The sequence below is a fragment of the Staurois parvus genome, unplaced genomic scaffold (genome assembly GCF_062004578.1).
Source record: "Staurois parvus isolate SC_StPar_1 unplaced genomic scaffold, SC_StPar_1.0 ptg000978l, whole genome shotgun sequence".
Taxonomy (NCBI): Eukaryota; Metazoa; Chordata; class Amphibia; order Anura; family Ranidae; genus Staurois; species Staurois parvus.
In genome coordinates, this window is record NW_028318774.1 from 841,190 (window position 1) to 858,979 (window position 17,790).

Consider the following 17,790-nt stretch of genomic DNA (forward strand, 5'->3'; position numbering starts at 1 on the left):
AACGTTGTCACCCCATACCAGACCTGAGCGAGCACCTCCATGGCAGGATCACATTACCGGATATTATTTTATTGAATTCAAAATACAGAAAACATGAACATTAAACAACCCTGAACCCGACTTCCGGAACAAGTCCAGCATGTACGGGAGCTTCGTGATTGTGTTTACATCTCCTTGGCTTTACGGCCTCCTGTGTTGCCTATAGCAACCAATCAGATGCGTCCCTTTATTTCCAGCATTTGCAGCAACAAACCCAGCTGCAACGCGATTGGTTGCTCCGGGTAACGCCCCCACTTCCCTCCTCTAGCTGCGCCAGTCGCCCCTAGCAACAACATTTAACCCGCACTCTATCCCGCCCCCAATCAGCGTTGCCGACGGAGGCGGCGTCATTTCCGGCGGCTGTAGGGCTAGGCTGTTCGGATCCGTCCGGAGGAAGCGGGTCGGCCATCTTGGATGGTGTAGTAGCAGCACGGAGGGGGCAGAGCGGTCCAACCGGGGGGGGGAAGAGACACCGGCGGCCGCCCCCAGATGTTCAGGGAAGCCCGAGCAGCCATCCGGGCTCGGCGTACAGCGACAGCGGCCTAGGCTGCCTCCCGGCCCGGGAGAGTGTGTGAGCCTCGCCCCAGGAACCCTTCACCCGGGGCCTGTGTGATTGGTTGCCCTGTGGCCGTTCTCCTGGCTGCGCTGTGCCCAGAGAGGAGGATGTGAGCTCCGTCCTCAGCGCTGTGTGTAGAGAATGAGTCCCCGGGAGACCCCAGGGTGTCAGCTGCGGTGAGAGCCCCGTCCTTCCAGCTTCACACCGGGGATCTGATCTGTAACCACTATCCCCACCGCTTCCTCCATCACCGACCACCACAAGGGAACGCCATGTCCACCAGAACCCCTCTGCCCACCGTCAACGAGCGCGACACCGAAAACGTAAGTCTACCGAACCCCAGTTCCGACTGTTGGTACCCCGGGGGGCGCTGAGGGGTCCACAACTACTTTTCGGGGATTAAAAGGGTCACATCACTCACTTTGTTGGGTTTTGAGGGTGATCGCCATATTTGGGGCCCTATAACCCGACTTGTCTGTACCCGGTGCTGCGCTGAGGGGTCAAGAATGATATTTTGGGGTTCTAAAGGATCCTGCTGTTCATCTTGTTGGGTTTTTAAAGTTCTAAATACTCCCACTGTTCATTCATTCAGGTTTTTTGGGGAATCACTGTACTTTGGGGTTCTATAATGTGATCTATCTGTTCCCAGGGCTGCGCCGAGGGGTCAAGAATTATTGAGGTTCTCAATGGTCATGCCGCTCATCTTGTTGGGTTTTTGAGGTTCTAAACGGGCTCGCCGCTCACTTTGTTGTGTTTTGGGGGTGATCGCTGAATTTTGGGGTCCTGTAACCTGATTTGTCTGTACCTGGGGCTGCGCTGAGGGGTCAAGAATGATATTTTGGGGTTCTAAAGGGTCATGCTGTTCACCTGATTGGGTTTTTAAGGTTCTAAATAGTCTCACTGTTCATTATTTCAGGTTTTGGAGGGATCACTGTATTTTGGGGTCCTATATTGTGATCTGTTTGCATTCAGGGCTGCGCCAAGGGGTCAAGAATTATTTTGAGGTTCTCAATGGTCATGCCGCTCATCTTGTTGGGTTTTCAAGGTTCTAAACTATTTCACCGCTTGGTTTGTTGTGTTTTGGGGGTGATCGCTGCATTTTGGGGTCCTGTAACCGGATGTGTCTGCACCTGGGGCTGCGCTGAGGGTCAAGAATTATTTTGAGGTTCTCAATGGTCATGCCGCTCATCTTGTGTTTTTGAGGTTCTAAATGTTCTCACTGCTCACTTTGTTGGGTTTTGGGGTCCTGTAACCTGATTTGTCTGTGCCCAGGGCTGTGCTGAGGTGTGCAGAATTATATTTTGGGGTTCTAAAGGGTCACGCTGTTCACATTGTTTGGGTTTTTGAGGTTTTAAATAGTCTCACTGTTAATTCTTTGAGGTTTCAGGGGGGATCACTGTATTTTGGGGTCCTGTAATGTGATCTATTTGTACCCGGCACTACGTTGAGGGGTCAAGAATTATTTTGATGTTCTCAATGGTCATGCCGCTCATCTTGTTGGGTTTTTGAGGTTCTAAACGGTGTCACTGCTCACTTTGTTGGGTTTTGGTGGTGATTTCTGCATTTTGGGGTCCTGTTACCTAATTTGTCTGTACCTGCACTGCGCTGAGGGGTCAAGAATTATATTTTGGGGTTCTAAAGGGTCATGCTGTTAACCTGATTGGGTTTTTAAGGTTCTAAATAGTCTCATTGTTCATTATTTCAGGTTTTGGGGGAATCACTGTATTTTGGGGTCCTATATTGTGATCTGTTTGTACCCAGGGCTGCGCCAAGGGGGCAAGAATTATTTTGAGGTTCTCAATGGTCATGCCGCTCATCTTGTTGGCTTTTTGAGGTTCTAAACGGTCTCACTGCTCACTTTGTTGGGTTTTGGGGTCCTGTAACCTGGTTTGTCTGTACCCAGGGCTGTGCTGAGGGGTCAAGAATATTTGTGGATTCTAACGGGTCATGCTGTTCACATTGTTGGGTTTTTAAGGTTCTAAATAGTCTCACTGTTCACATTACAGAACCCCAAAATATAGTGATCCCCCCCCTAAAACATGAAAGCGTGATCTGTTTGTATCCAGGGCTTCGCTGAGGGATCAAGAATTATTTTGAGGTTCTCAATGGTCATGCTGCTAATTTTGTTGGGTTTTTGAGGTTATAAACAGTCTTACTGCTCACTGTTGGGTTTTGTGGGTAATCGTTGCATTTTGGGGTCCTGTAACCTGATTTGTCTGTACCTGGGGCTGTGCTGATGGGTTATTGATATTTTGGGATTCTAAAGGGTCATGCTGTTCACCTTGTTGGGTTTTTAAGGTTTTAAATAGTCTCACTTTTCATTCTTTCAGGTTTTTGGGGGGGGATTACTGTATTTTGGGGTCCTGTAATGTGATCTATTTGTATCCGGGGCTACGCTGAGGGGTCAAGCATTATTTTGAGGTTCTCAATGGTCATGCCGCTCATTTTTAGGGGTTTTCGAGGCTCTAAACGGTCTCGCTGTTAGGTTTTGGGGGTGATCTTTGCATTTTGGGGTCCTGTAACTTGATTTGTCTGTACCTTGGGCTGTGCTGAGGAGTTAAGAAGGATATTTTGTGGTTCTAAAAGGTCACGCTGTTAACCTTTTTTGAGGTTCTAAATAGTGTCACTGTTCATTCTTTCAGGTTTTGAGGGAACACTGTATTTTTTGAGGTCTTGTTTTGTGGTCCATTTGTACCTGGGGCTGCACTGAGGGATCAAGAATTATTTTGAGGTTCTAAATGGTCATGCCGCTCGCCTCGTTTGGTTTTCAAGGTTCTGAACGCTCTCACCGTTCCGTTTGATTTTGGGGAATCACTGTATTTTGGGGTACTGTAACGTGATTTATTTGTACCTGGGTCTGTGTTTGAGGTGTCTGGGTTTTGGGGGGCTAAACTGGCTCTCGACGCTCACTTTGTTGGGTTTTTGGGTATCTCTGTATTTTGGTGCCCCAAGGAATATGGACATTCACATTGGTTTGATGTCTAATGTCACCTGTAACTGTGTGAAGGGGCTAAAGCCCAAGTTGGGTCCTGCGATTCATTTTTGAGGAGACTAGAGAGATTTAGAATTACTTTTAGAGGCTCTAAATGGTCACCCCATTCCTTTTGGCTTTTGGGGAGTCACTGTTTTGGGGTACAGTAACAATCGATGCTGAACATTAACATAGGTTTGACATCTTCTTTCACTTGTAGCCAGGTATGCAGAGGGGGCTGAGGCCAATGTTAGGTCCTGGGATTCATTTAGGAGGAGACTAGAGGGAACTAGAATTGCATTTCATTGTTCTAAATGGTCAAACCACTCATTTTGTTGTGTTTTGGGGATCACTATATTTTAAGGTGCAATAACAAAGGAAGATGAACATTGATATGGGTTTGACGTCTTCTGTCACTTGCACTGGAGCTAAAGCCCATCTTTGGTTCTAGGATTCCTTTTTTGGGAGGACTGATTATTCAGTGAGCCTTTAATATAAATATATATATTTATCTGTTTGTACCTGGGCTGCAACGAGGGATCAAAAATTATATTGTGGGGTCCTAAATGATCATGCTGTTCACCTTGTTGGGATCTTGAGGTTATTAATAGTCTCCCCATTCAGTTTGTTTTTGGGGGAATTTCTGTATTTTGGAGCCTTGTGACATGAACTATGTGCACCCGGTGCTGCGTTGAGGGGTCAGGATTCAAATTTTGGGGCACTAAATGGTCACACAAATCACTTTGTTGGGATTTTGGGTCTAGTAACAAAGGAATATGGACATTGAAATAGGATTGATGTCTTCTGACACTTATAGCTAGGTGTGCGGAGGGAGCTGAAGCCCATGTTGGGTCCTGGGATACATTTTTGGGGAGCCTAGAGAGATCTAGAATTACGTTTCGGGGCTGTAAATGGTCACATCACTTACTTTGTTGGGTTTTGGGGGATTGCTGTATTTTGGGGTACAGTAGCAAAGATGAACATGTATGTTTGACGTCTTCTGTCATTTGTGGTGGGGCTGAAGCCCATGTTATGTCCTGGAAATCATTTTTAGGGGGCCTATTTATGTAATGAGTCTTTCTTCTATGGATTTTAACACAATCTATTTGTACCCAGGGGTGTGTTGCGGGATCTAGAATTAAATTCTTGGTCTCTGGTCACACTCACTATGTTGGGTTTTTGGGGGATTGCTGTATGAACAAAATGAATGTTGACATAGGTTTGACATCTCCTGTCACTTGTAACAAGGTCACACTGTTCCCTTTGTTGGGTGTTTGGGGGAATCACTTTCTTTTGGGGTTCTGTAACAGGAGATATTTGTACCCTGGGGTGTGTTCAAGGAATTTAAATTTCAGGGCCCTCAATAGTCACACCACTTACTTTGTTGGATGTAGCCCATGTTGGGTTCTGGGATTAATTTTTTTGGGGCCTGATTATTCAAACAGCCTTTCTTATATTTTTTTGGGTGCTGAAACAATAGAAGATGTACCTTTTTTTTTTTTTTTCTTTCTTTTTTTTTTTTTTGTCCAGTATGCATGGACCCTTATAGTTCATTGGGTTGCTGAGATCTGGGGTCATCAAAGGGATTTCTCCTCATGCCATAGGATACCCGAGTTGGAAGCATGGTCTTGTTTGAAGGTGTGCAGCTCTAATCTCGTATATCAAGGGCTGAGATGTACTAGGTTTTACATTTGTTGATGGTCCCATGGCTTGTTGATCTCCTGATCATGGTCTCCGTGTGTGAATCGGTTGTCAGTCATAAAGAGGTAAATGTCATATAATTCGGAAAAAGCTCTAAGAGCAGAAATCGGTGAGCTGGTATTAAGAAATCCCATTTGATCATTTGCATTGTCAAAGTTCTAACAAAATAAAAATTATACGCTGGAATTGGCATATTGGCACTATTCCTCCCAGCGCACACTGGCGGCCATGTATATTTATTTATTTCAAGTACTTATATAGCGCTGTCAATTTACACAGCACTTTACATACGTATTATACAGTCACATCAGTCCCTAACCCTCAAGGGGTGTACAATCTAAGGTCCCTAACTCCCATTCATACATACACATACTAGGGGCAATTTAGACAGGAGCCAATTCACCTACAAGCATGTCTTTGGAGTGTGGGAGGAAACCCACGCAGGCACAGGGATAACACGATTGTTAGTGTCAACAAGTCCTGACTGCTTCCAGTCGTATGGCGTCACTGTTCGGGTATTTAGACAGCTATGGTTGGCAGCCCCCAGAACAGAGTAACTGGCAGGGGAGACTTTCTCTGTTTATGCTGTTTAGAATTCTCCTTCAGCATGGGTTGAAAGCGAGAAATCTATACATTGGCTTGCCTTAAAAGCGGAGCACCACCCAAAAGGGGAAGTTTCAGTTTAAGGACTGGTCCCCTGCTCCCCATGAGGAATTGGCACTTTTGGGGATCGCGTACCCAATTTTGTCAGGTTTCCGCTCCAACCGCCTAGCTGCTTACTTTTATTTTTTTCAAGTTAGACTGGAGCTCCCCTTAGAAGCCTATAGATAATGCAGGCCATAGTTGGGTCGAAAATTGGTCTATTTTTTGGCCGAAAAAAAAATCGGCTGATTTTTGCACCGTTAATGGGTTAATTGGTCGGCCGTTTTTCTGGATTTTGTCAGATTTTTTTGATCGGTAAAGTTGGAAAAAAATCGGCCGATCGGCTGATTTTCGCAGCAATGATGGGCAAATCGGCCAATCTTTTTACCGATAAAAAATCTGCTCATGAGCCGTGACCTGCAAGAAAAAGAAGAAAAAAAATTATAAGAATAAGAAAAAAAAATGAGAAGAGGAGAAAGAAGAGAGAAGAAGAATTCCAGTCCGCTATTATATTTGACATGAAAAAGTATTGCGGTTGCAACAATGTATCTATTTGTATTCGAAAAAACATCTGTATCCGAAATGGATACAAATAGATACAATGTTGCAGCCGCAATACTTTTTCATGTCAAATATAATAGCGGAGCTCTCTGCAGGGACAGAAGCAATTAAATGCTAGCTGTAGACGGGAAGAAAATCGGCCGTTTTTTTTTTTTTTTTTTTTTTTTCCTGTTGGTGGTAACGTCGGCCTATTGAATGACCGATTTTAGTTTTTTTTTTGTTAAAAAAACGGCCAGTTTTCTCCCCGTCTATGACCTGCATAAGTTCTTTTTTTGTTCAGCTGGCTATTTAAAAAAGAAAAAGACTCAATTCCCCCATCCACACATTTGAGGTGGATAAGGAAATCCTCTCCACTTTGCCATCGTTCTGACAGTGGGGAGACTTCCCCCACCATAGGAATACACTGATCAGCAAATTGACTTCTGTAGAACCAATCTGCCCATACATGGGTTAAAATGAGGCCTGTCCCTGTTGAACCAACTGAATTCCAATCCATGTAAGGCCAGCTTAAAAGATAAGTTCACCTTTTAAGGGGAACTTAATTTTTAAGGCTGTGACCTACGATATTCTTAGGCTCCATGTACACGAGCCTACCCTGACTGCTGGCTGTGGGAAAACGCAAATCGTGCTACGACATTTTTGCTGTGTTTTGCGTTTACCCACGATAGGCAGTCAGAACGTTCTTATCCTGAGCGTGATTCTTCCGCGTTCAGGAGAGGGAGGTTTAACCTTGCCTAAACACGGCAGCTCCTAAACCCCGATAAAGGCGTATGTGTACATGGACACACAGGCTTTTATGGAGTTGAGTTTAGGAGTTTTGGCAAAAAAAATGCCAAAAGCTCCTAAACTTGAATTTTAGGAGCTGCTCATGTACATGAAGCCTTATACCGCTGCATTGTGTGAGCTCCTCAATCCAGACCTGATTTATGCAGGTGTACCTGTCAGCATTGTGGCATCCTTTTTGTACAGATACCATAAAACTAGCATTGCGATTGCTCTGTGGTTTCTTGGAGAAGATGCCTTTTCCCATGACGTGGCAATTTTTTTAGTCCTTTTTGCTTGTCTATTTCAAATCTTGTCCATATTTTGGCTGAACAGTCCCTGCGCAGAGGTTGGATACACTACGCAACATAGTTTGTTTTACATGGATTCATTCAAAACATTCCTGGATGAAAGAAGTTTTCCAAAAACCTTTTTTTTTTTTTTTCTCCAGGTTTTATATTGTTCAGAAACCTCATTTGCGGTGATTTCTTGGATTACAGTGCTCCTGCCTACCCTGTATAGCTATTGTTTGCTGTAATGATGTGTGGGTTGATGGGAGGAACCACTTGAGCACAGCAGGGGACACATGAGATTGACATGCATGGAAGTGTTCAGTTTCAGAAGAAACTTCATCTAACAACAAAGCAATTTGAAGGACAGTCACTTCAAGTTATTCAGTGCTCAGCATCATGATTCCCATTATATTCATTGGTCCCCTTTCACACCTAAGTGATGTGCTGCTTGAAACTTGTCATATAAAGCTTGAAAAAAATACAGGATCTCCTTTTGGGGCATATTTGTGTGTTTTGGCTCCATAGATTTCAGTATAAATGCTTGAAAACACATTTTCTCTCATGATTCTTTGCTTCTCCTTAGGGCTGCAACTGTGAACACACTGCAAAATATATCCCCATGGGCAGCAAGTTTAAAAGGCTAAAAATCAAACCTATGTGGTTTACAGCCAAAGTTAAAAAAGCTATAGATAATATTAAATCTAAAAATGAAGGAACGCTATCATTGTTTAAACATTACAAAGAATATAACAGAATACGCAACAAGGAAATAAAGATTGAAAACGAACGACAGATTACAAAACATAGCAGGAACAAACCCCCAAAAAGTCTTCAAATATATTAATAGTAAAAAGGTCCGGTCTGAGCATGTAGGCCCTTTACAAAGTAATCTAAAGTGGGTGACGGGGGACAAAGAGAAGGCAAATTTATTAAATACCTTCTGCAGCTCTGTGTATACAAAGGAGCATGGGGGAGCTCTTGTCCGTAATGTGCATGATACTGACACAGCTCCAGATGATCCACATTGATATGTGATATGATCCAGAAATATTTAGACACAATAAAGGTAAATAAAGCACCCGGGCCAGATGGCATACACCCACGGGTCCTTAAAGAATTGAGCTGTCATTTCAAAGCCATTGTTTCTAATTTTTAGGGACTCTTTAATGACTGGCATAGTCTCTGGTCGTCTCCCGTGCTGCGTCCGCAGTCTCTGGTCGTCTCCCGTGCTGCGTCCGCAGTCTCTGGTCATCTCCCGTGCTGCGTCCGCAGTCTCTGGTCGTCTGCCGTGCTGCGTCCGCAGTCTCTGGTCGTCTGCCGTGCTGCGTCCGCAGTCTCTGGTCGTCTGCCGTGCTGCGTCCGCAGTCTCTGGTCGTCTGCCGTGCTGCGTCCGCAGTCTCTGGTCGTCTGCCGTGCTGCGTCCGCAGTCTCTGGTCGTCTGCCGTGCTGCGTCCGCAGTCTCTGGTCGTCTGCCGTGCTGCGTCCGCAGTCTCTGGTCGTCTGCCGTGCTGCGTCCGCAGTCTCTGGTCGTCCGCCGTGCTGCGTCCGCAGTCTCTGGTCGTCTGCCGTGCTGCGTCCGCAGTCTCTGGTCGCCTGCCGTGCTGCGTCCGCAGTCTCTGGTCGCCTGCCGTGCTGCGTCCGCAGTCTCTGGTCGCCTGCCGTGCTGCGTCCGCAGTCTCTGGTCGCCTGCCGTGCTGCGTCCGCAGTCTCTGGTCGCCTGCCGTGCTGCGTCCGCAGTCTCTGGTCGCCTGCCGTGCTGCGTCCGCAGTCTCTGGTCGCCTGCCGTGCTGCGTCCGCAGTCTCTGGTCGCCTGCTGTGCTGTGTCACGCAACAATCGTGGCAGAATTGCAGCGGCATTTAGATGCCATTGGAAATGAATGGCACCTGAAAAAGCGTGGTGCGATTTGTCAGTTTTATAGAGCGTTTTGGGTTCACGGGCAGAATCGTGAACAGAGCCTGAGACCTGTTTGCATGGATAGAATAATTTTAAATATAATGCACAATAAATGGTAAACGTTTACTTTTAAGTTAATTGTAATGCTTTATTATATCCTCCAGCCTGTCAGCCTCCAGCTTCACTGGGTCAGATACTGATCTTCACTGCACAGAGCCCTTTGATTGTAAACGTTGGATTTTTTTTTTTTTTTTTTTATAAACCAAAAACTTGTCATACTTATCTGCTCTGTGTAATGGTTTTGTTCATGGCAGCCCTGATCCTCCTCTTCTGGGGTCCCCCACCAGCTCCTCCTGCCATCAGAGTGCCCCTATAGCAAACCCTGAAGTAAAGTTTAGAGTTCTCCTATAGCGAGACGCAAAGTATAGAACATTGTTTCTCAACCTTTATTCAGTCAAGGCAGCCTTTAAAATAATGCACAATCTCGAGGCACCCCATTCTAAAATTTAAAAAAATAAATGAATAGTTTTACATATCGCAGCAGCATCCACACACATCGGGTACCCAAAATTGGGGGGTATGTATTCCTCCAACTTTGCAGTCTAGTACTGACTAATATTCTAGCATTTCTCTTCTCTAACATGACCTCAGTGCTGACAGGGGCGAACAAGGATTCTGTAAAGGAGCCTGACATCCTCATTAACCAGCGATGTCATTGGCTGTTAGGATGCCAGTGACTGGTCCACACTTTGCCCAAGGTTGTAATTCTCCACAATAAAAACCTGTGACTTTGTGTAACAAAAGGTAGGTCTGATCCAGTCACTGGCTTGTTCACATTCACAGGTTGTCAGACACTTACATGTATGAACGGTGTATGAGCTGTATGTGTGCTGCACTGTGCATACGGACATGTATGAATGGTGTACTGAGCTGTACGTGTGCTGCACTGTGCATACGGACATGTATGAACAGTGTACTGAGCTGCACGTGTGCTGCACTGGGCATACGGACCTGTATGAACGGTGTACTGAGCTGTATGTGTGCTGCACTGTGCATACGGACCTGTATGAACGGTGTACTGAGCTGTATGTGTGCTGCACTGTGCATACGGACCTGTATGAACGGTGTACTGAGCTGTATGTGTGCTGCACTGTGTATACGGACATGTATGAACGGTGTACTGAGCTGTATGTGTGCTGCACTGTATTTTCTGATATGTAAACAAATAATGCATCTGTATGCAGGCCAAGTAATCAGCTGACCAACTAATCAATTATGAAAATAGTGGTCAATTCTTTTCATAATCAATGTGGATTAGCTGTTTGAGCCCTATAAAGTATGTTCACCTTTCAGGGTGACGGCTGGATGCTGCCATTCTATAGGGAGGTGCACCGGCCATGTAATGGGGGACGTAATGATCTGTGTTTGTCTACATCTTTGGCCAGACTATTGGAAGAGCGGACTGGGGGCTGTTCTGATTTGGATTGGCTGCCTTTTATGTCAGTGGGTATTGCAGATGGATGGAGACAAGCCTGTATGGATTCTATTCCCTGATCTCACTGTAACCGTGCTTGTGGGACCTCCGCTGTTTTACTATATCGTGTTTTTTGTACACATAGATGTGTGTAAGTGTTTACTGCATTGCTGAATACAAGGACTTCAGTCTAAGCACAGTGACTATAGGAAGCTTTTACAAACCACGTAGCTTGGCGCCAATGTTCCAGGATTATTGGTGATTTGAGTGTAAGGTATGACAGATGTCGCCTACAGTATCTATCAAAGAGGAGAGCACAAAACACGTGTTGCTCACTTGCTGATTCAGAGTTTGTTGTGAAAAACTGAAATGAATCGCACAATACAGATAATCCCTTTGTTTATAGGGACAGTGCAGACCACATGGGAAAGTGCGTCAGTTTGTGTTATAGAGTTACCATTCCGAAAATATAGGATACTAAATAGGGAGAGTGAATGTCAGCAAAGGTGCGATTAAAGCGGAGTTCCACTGACGCTGTCAAAAAATAAAAGTCAGCAGCTAGAAAAACTGTAGCTGCTGACTTTAAAAAAAAAAAACAGCCACTTACCTGTCCCTCGGTCCCGCGGTGTGTCCCCCCCCCCCCCCCCCCCACAGCCTGTTTCACCGGCCGTCCTGTATTCCCGGAGGCCGGCATCTTCAGTGTGTGCGCGGCGTAAATGCCATTAACCTCATTACAGGCGTTTGAGATGCGGTTTTAACTCTTGGAAAACTCCTTATAAATGCCTCAAAACTGCGCATAGGGCATTTGGGGAGCATTAAAAACGCTCCCCAAACGCTTAACGCCTGTCAAACGCTATAGGGGAAGAAGTGAAGTGTGGACAAGCCCTTACTGAAATCAATATGTTCAAATAAATACATATTTTACAGTTTGTGCGGGGCATGGCTTCTTACTGGGCTGAATTTGAGGCAGCAGCTTGGAAGGATCTCTGGAAACACAGGGTCACCTACTCAGAAGTATGAACATCTACATTGTGGGCAGCAAGACGAGTGACTTCCTGAGTGTGAAACTCCTAGGAAATGGTGTGAATGAACCCAAACGTGATTGCGGTCCGTTCATTGAACTGGTAAATGCAGCACCAAATGGCAAGATACACCAAGGTTTGGATGAATAGAAAAACAGTGCAGCTGTGATATCAACCTATCGGTCTTCTCTTTCATTACAAAGTGCGCAGGGAAGATGAGCGTCTGGTTGCTATGGGCAACAGCTTTTTTCATTCTTTTATTGATCATCCTCGTGTTCTCGCTAACTCCGTATAAATGGGTTTTGTTCACATTTGGGTTGTGTGTTCCTTGTGAGGCATATTTGTATGAAGTGGAGGTGAGATAGAACTGTCCTGTAGTGAGCAGATTGCAGCTGTCATTAACAGATGTCCTTTTTTATGCAGGCCATTGATGGGTCATTTATTTTCCGAATTTGCGTCTGCACGAAAAATCGACCGATGTTCACGCCGTTGGTGGGGCCAGCCCATCGGCCATTTTTCGCAAATCTTCTCGTTTATTTTTATCGGTCATGCTGGAAAATCCACAAAAAAACGGCCATTTTTCGTGGACATTGGTGGCAGCATAGGTGACGGCAACGACCGATTTTCCGTTTTATTGGCCAACAATTCGGCCGATAAATGGCCCGTCTATGGCCAGCCTTACACACAGCTAAAGTCTTCTTGTAAAACTTTGATCTCATGCACTCTTAACATGCGTTTTTTTTTTTTTTTTAAACGAGCGTCACTGTAATATATGGTTTATTTCACAAAACAGAACTATCCCCCTCCCCCCCCCTCTCCTTCCCCAATCTCGCAGTTTAAGGCCCTTCTCTGATCCTTTGGCTTTGATAAGGACTATTTATGGATAATATTGCTAGGATGATGTTTTTAGACTCAATTTTTCAAAATGCTGTGGTTTGAGTCCATGCAACCCAAAAGTGATATTTCAGATGTGGATAGCCATTATTTTAGTTATAGGTGGAGTCTGGTGCAATGAGTCAGCCAATGGCTTCCTGTAATTCTGGAGGACTTGGAGGCCAAATCACCCACAATCTTTCTGGCAATGTTCCCACCAACCTTGGTGTAATGGGTGTGCTGCTATTCTTGTATTCTCAATAATATGAAACAAATTGAAAATTTAAGAAGAGGAGTGTTGCACCCCTGCCTGCCTCCCTCCCTCCCTACTGACCCCAGTGGGTGTGCACAATTCTTGAGACAGAGACCGTGACTGTTTAGTCCACTTTTCTATCCCTTACTTTTTTGTGCTTTATATAAAGTTTTTAAGGATTGCAATCTCTTTAGTAGACTTTTTTTTTTTTTATTTTTAATTGTAATTTTGTTATTGCCCATACAAGCGCCAGATATTGTCGGGTATCTTTAAGACCTCTTTTATGCAGGCATTGTGGTGGTCCATTTTTTGACCTGTGATTACATGAATCAAAAACGGACTGCGATGTATTCCTATTGGTGGTCAAATGTAACCAGACATGCATCCATGTATATTATTATTATTATTATTATTATACAGGATTTATATAGTGCCAACAGTTTGCTCAGCACTTTACAATATAACGGGAGACAATACAGCAACAATACAGTTCAATACAAGAGGGTTAGGAGGGCCCTATCTGCCCATATGTGGGTATGTAGGGCTGGGAACAAGTAGTTTGCATCCTGGTCCTCTGTTACTGACCTGATTGGATGTGGGAGGATATAGGTGGACGCAGGTCTGCTGAGGTCCAGCTGTAGCCTCCCTGGCGGTATTCCCGAGTGTAGCTCGGAGTAAAGTTTCAGCACCACAAGCAGTAACCCCGAGCTACACTCTGGCTTACCATGCAGAGCTGCTCCAGGATCTCTTCTCTTAACTTGTCCTGCGCTCCCGCGATGTCCCCCTGCAGTGTCCCCAGCAATGTCCTCCAGTCGATGCCAGCATCTGTCTTCTGGGTTCCATCCCCTGTGAGCGTCGGGATATACGGGGACGGAATGGCGGGAAATTTGAATGACAAAAAGTGACATTCACTAAATACACTAAAATCACATAGTAAAACATTACTGTATCAAAGCATTTCACATACATTTTGTCCCGAGTGCTTTGTCCTGCGCCCTGCCTGCATTTTTACTGTTCTTTCTGCCTGGAAACTGAGAAATGTCCATGGCGTCCAAAAAGCGTCCCTTTAGGTCAAAATCGGTTTTAGACCAGCTAGAGAACAGCGATAGTAAATCAGAACCACTTGCAGAATTGAGTGATAATGATTCGTGGGGGAATTTGTCATCAGACACTGAAAACGATTCTGCGACTTTGCTCAGTGATGTGTGAACTTGGCGCTATATTTCACATTTCAGTGTTTTTGGTTTGATTATATTATTTAATTAAATTTATTATATGTTTTATGATTATTAAATTATAATTTATGATTTCGTGTTTCAAATTTTATCCTACCCGGGATGTTTACTAGACTCTTGTTCTGACAGATTTCAGTGAGTTATTCCTAAAAATTACAGGCCTACAATAAAAAAAATACGTATTTCCATACAAAAAAGTGTACCGCTTTGAGCACAGAAATATGGACATAATCAGACCGCTAGGGAGGTTAAAGTGTTCATAAACTCTACATTGTAACTTTCCTCCAATAAAACCATTCCTAAGCAATAGACATTGATGCTTGCTTTACATTCAGCTAGGGCTGCAACTAGCGATTTATTTTCATATAAGATTAGTTGGCTCGATTTATTTTTTCGGTTAATCAGATTAAAACCTCAAAAGTTTGGTGTATAATTTAGTTAATATGTAAAGTTAAAAAAGACACTTATTCTTGAATATTTCTATGCAGTGGTAAATATAAACTAGAAAGGCTACAATTTCTGGGGAAATTGTGTGAAGTGCGCTTGCCTCCACCAGTAGTCTACAACTGGAGTGGGCGGAGTAACTGGGTGGAGTGGGCGGAGTAACTGTTGTGTGGTTGGAGTGGCTGGAGTAACTGTGAAAAGATTGGACTGGGCAGAGTAACTTTATGGAGTGGGCGGAGTAACTGGGTGGAGTGGGCGGAGTAACTGTTGTGTGGTTGGAGTGGCTGGAGTAACTGTGAAAAGGTTGGACTGGGCAGAGTAACTTTATGGAGTGGGCAGAGTAACTGTGTGGAGTGTTTGGAGTGAGTAAAGATAGTAAACCTTACACTAACCAATTGATCAAATTTAAAAAGTGCACATGGCAAGCTTGATAGAGTGAGAAATGCATTTCAACTTTGAATTATTTATATAGCACATTTAATTGCAATGTTGTTGCCCAAAGTGCTTCACAGTTACATTAAAACATACATTTATAAAAACATTAGCAGCATTATCACCTCAAATACTCTCTACTGTAGAAAACTTATTTCCAAACCTTTAACCAGAAGCCGGCCAAACTGTCATGAATTCAAAATTAGATTTCAAATAGGGCAGAGAAGAGCGGTTAAAAACAAACTGCTGCAAATTGCTCTCTTCACTGGCGTCTTCAAATGGTCGTAGTTTTAAAAACTATAAATCCTACAGCGAAGAGCTTTATATTGTGAGAATCACAAGACCCAGACCTACATTTTGATGCATAGTATGTCTCTGAAATATTAAAAATGAAGGCACAGTTGCAGTTTAGAAATTGCCCTTCAAATTTGAGGTGGCTAGAGTGCAGTTTCAATGATGTCAATGGGCGGCATGAGTTGCAAACGGTCATATTATGAAAACTATCCGGACTATGGCTTAGCCGTGGACATTTTTTAGTGGCAGCAGGGATAGCTGAATGATTTGATATATGATTTGTGTAGGTGGGCTTGAAAATGAGGGCGTGATGGCAGTTTAGAAATCATGTCCTGATTTTTCAGCTCACACTCTAGCTTTTGTCACTCTGCTGCCTGCTCACACACCTGGGTTCCTATGGCAACTCATTCTACAGCAAGGGCAGAGAAGAGCGGTTAAAAACACACTGCTCCAACTTGCTCACTTCACTGGCAGTTGCCATCTTCAAACGGTTGTAGTTTAAAAATGATAAATCCTACACTGAAGAGCTTTAAATTGTGATAATCACAAGACCCAGACCTACTTTTGTATGTATAGTATGTGTCTGAAATATCGAAAATGAAGGCACAGGCACAGTTTAGAAATTGCCCTTTAAATTTGAGGTGGCTAGAGTGGAGTTTCAATGAATGTCAATGGGCAGCGTGAGTTGCAAACAAATGGTCATTATGTGAAAACTATCAGGACTATGGCTTAGCCGTGAGCATTCTTAGTGGCAGCAGGGATAGCTGATCATTTTGATGTAAGATTTGTGTAGGTGAGCTTAAAAATGAGGGAGTGATGGCAGTTTAGAAATCATGTCCTGATTTTTCAGCTCACACTCTAGCTTTTGTCAGCTCCCACTCTAGCTTTGAACATTCCACCATTCATACCTATGGGACCAATTTCAGCACAAAAACGCCGATATTTTGTGAACCATTCGGCGAAACGTTCCACAAAGTAATAGCACACCAATCGGGAACAATCCGCACGTTTCCGTATATTACTGTCTATGTAGTGTAAAAACTGTGGGAGGAGTTAGGGTGGTAAATTTAGCTATAATAATATACATGTGAGATAACCGTAAGTGGTCGCCATGCAAGAACACTTAATAACCAGCTGTAGGGTTAGGGAACAAAATATCTAATCCACTCTGAGAATGACAGACAGAAGTATATATACTAGGCCCATTCACAACTTCCTGAAAAACCCCATGTGACTTTCTACGTCACAAGGGGATGTCAACAGCGGCTCTGACCACAGGACAAGAAGGGTGGCCATAAAAGTACTGTACATCACTTGTTGGCTGTAGTCTACTTTTTTTTTCTTTCTAAACGCACATCATAAACTAGGCGCTGGTGTTGATTCGTAGACATGCCGGACTTGGTTGCCGTAAAAATCCCCGTGTGAGGCTTGGCTAACATATAGTGCGCATGTGCGAGATTGCGGCCATTGCTAACAGGGCCAAAGCAATATACATTGTGGAGGCAGAAGACAGCAGATAACTTGGTGCCGAATGGGAAGGATGAAAATCAAAATAAATAATAGTAAGAAGCATCCGAGGTGGATAATTAATACGGCAGAATGATGTGAAAAGCTTTTGTATGCTGGCTACATTGATTGTAAGAATTTAGATGGCCGCGTTTACTGTCGTTTTTAAACTTACTAAACCCACAACCGTAAAATCAGTCTGTATATGCAGCAAAGCATGCTTGTTATACTCACTGTGGAACTTAAGGGGTTAATCCTCTTCATTGTGTAAAAAAGATGTTAATCCCGTCTTCTCTGATTCTCCCCTTCTACATTCCCCATTTCTTCTCCTGATAGAACACAGCCTTGGGGGCACTTTGCACATGCTCAGTTTGGTGTGTACTGCTAGAGTTTTCTTTTTCTTGGGAGGGTGCTCACGATCAGCACAGGGCCAATCGGAACTGTCCAGACAGAGGGTCATGGGTTATGCAATCACATAGGGCAGTGAGAGGAGAATTAAAACAAGCTTTAACCAGTGCTCTGCTGGATACTGATAGAAGTTGTCACAAGACTGCTCTAACTGCTGACGAGAAAAGATATTTAGCTGTTTATATGTATTAAAATAATTGCATTTTCATAATCTGTGTACTGTGGGAGACCAGATATAGTGAATGCAGGGTCCTGCGTTTAGTAAAGCTTTAATGCATTCTCTGCAATTAAAGCAGGAATGCACTGCATCTGAGCATCACAAACCAAAAACACTGTTTTTTTTTTTTTTTAAGATCTAAAGCAAAATCACCCATCCGTCCATATGTCTCCATGCTTTATTTTGCTGAGAAATCACTTTGAACCCCTCCAG

At 43.9% G+C, this 17,790-nt stretch overlaps 1 protein-coding gene across 8 annotated transcripts in view; it reads left to right on the forward strand.

Annotated features, from left to right (window-relative positions):
* Nucleotides 1–390: 390 nt before the first annotated feature.
* Nucleotides 391–17,790, forward strand: part of MARK3 (microtubule affinity regulating kinase 3) — a 139,462-nt gene continuing 122,062 nt past the window's right edge. For 3 of the 8 annotated variants that reach the window (XM_089657230.1, XM_089657232.1, XM_089657234.1), the window contains exon 1: nt 391–918. In XM_089657230.1, coding sequence (XP_089513356.1) covers nt 868–918 — 51 coding nt within the window. In that variant the 5' untranslated portion in view covers nt 391–867. The remainder of the gene's footprint in view (nt 919–17,790) is intronic. The other 5 variants (XM_089657237.1, XM_089657236.1, XM_089657238.1 and 2 more) reach the window with 3 other exon arrangements.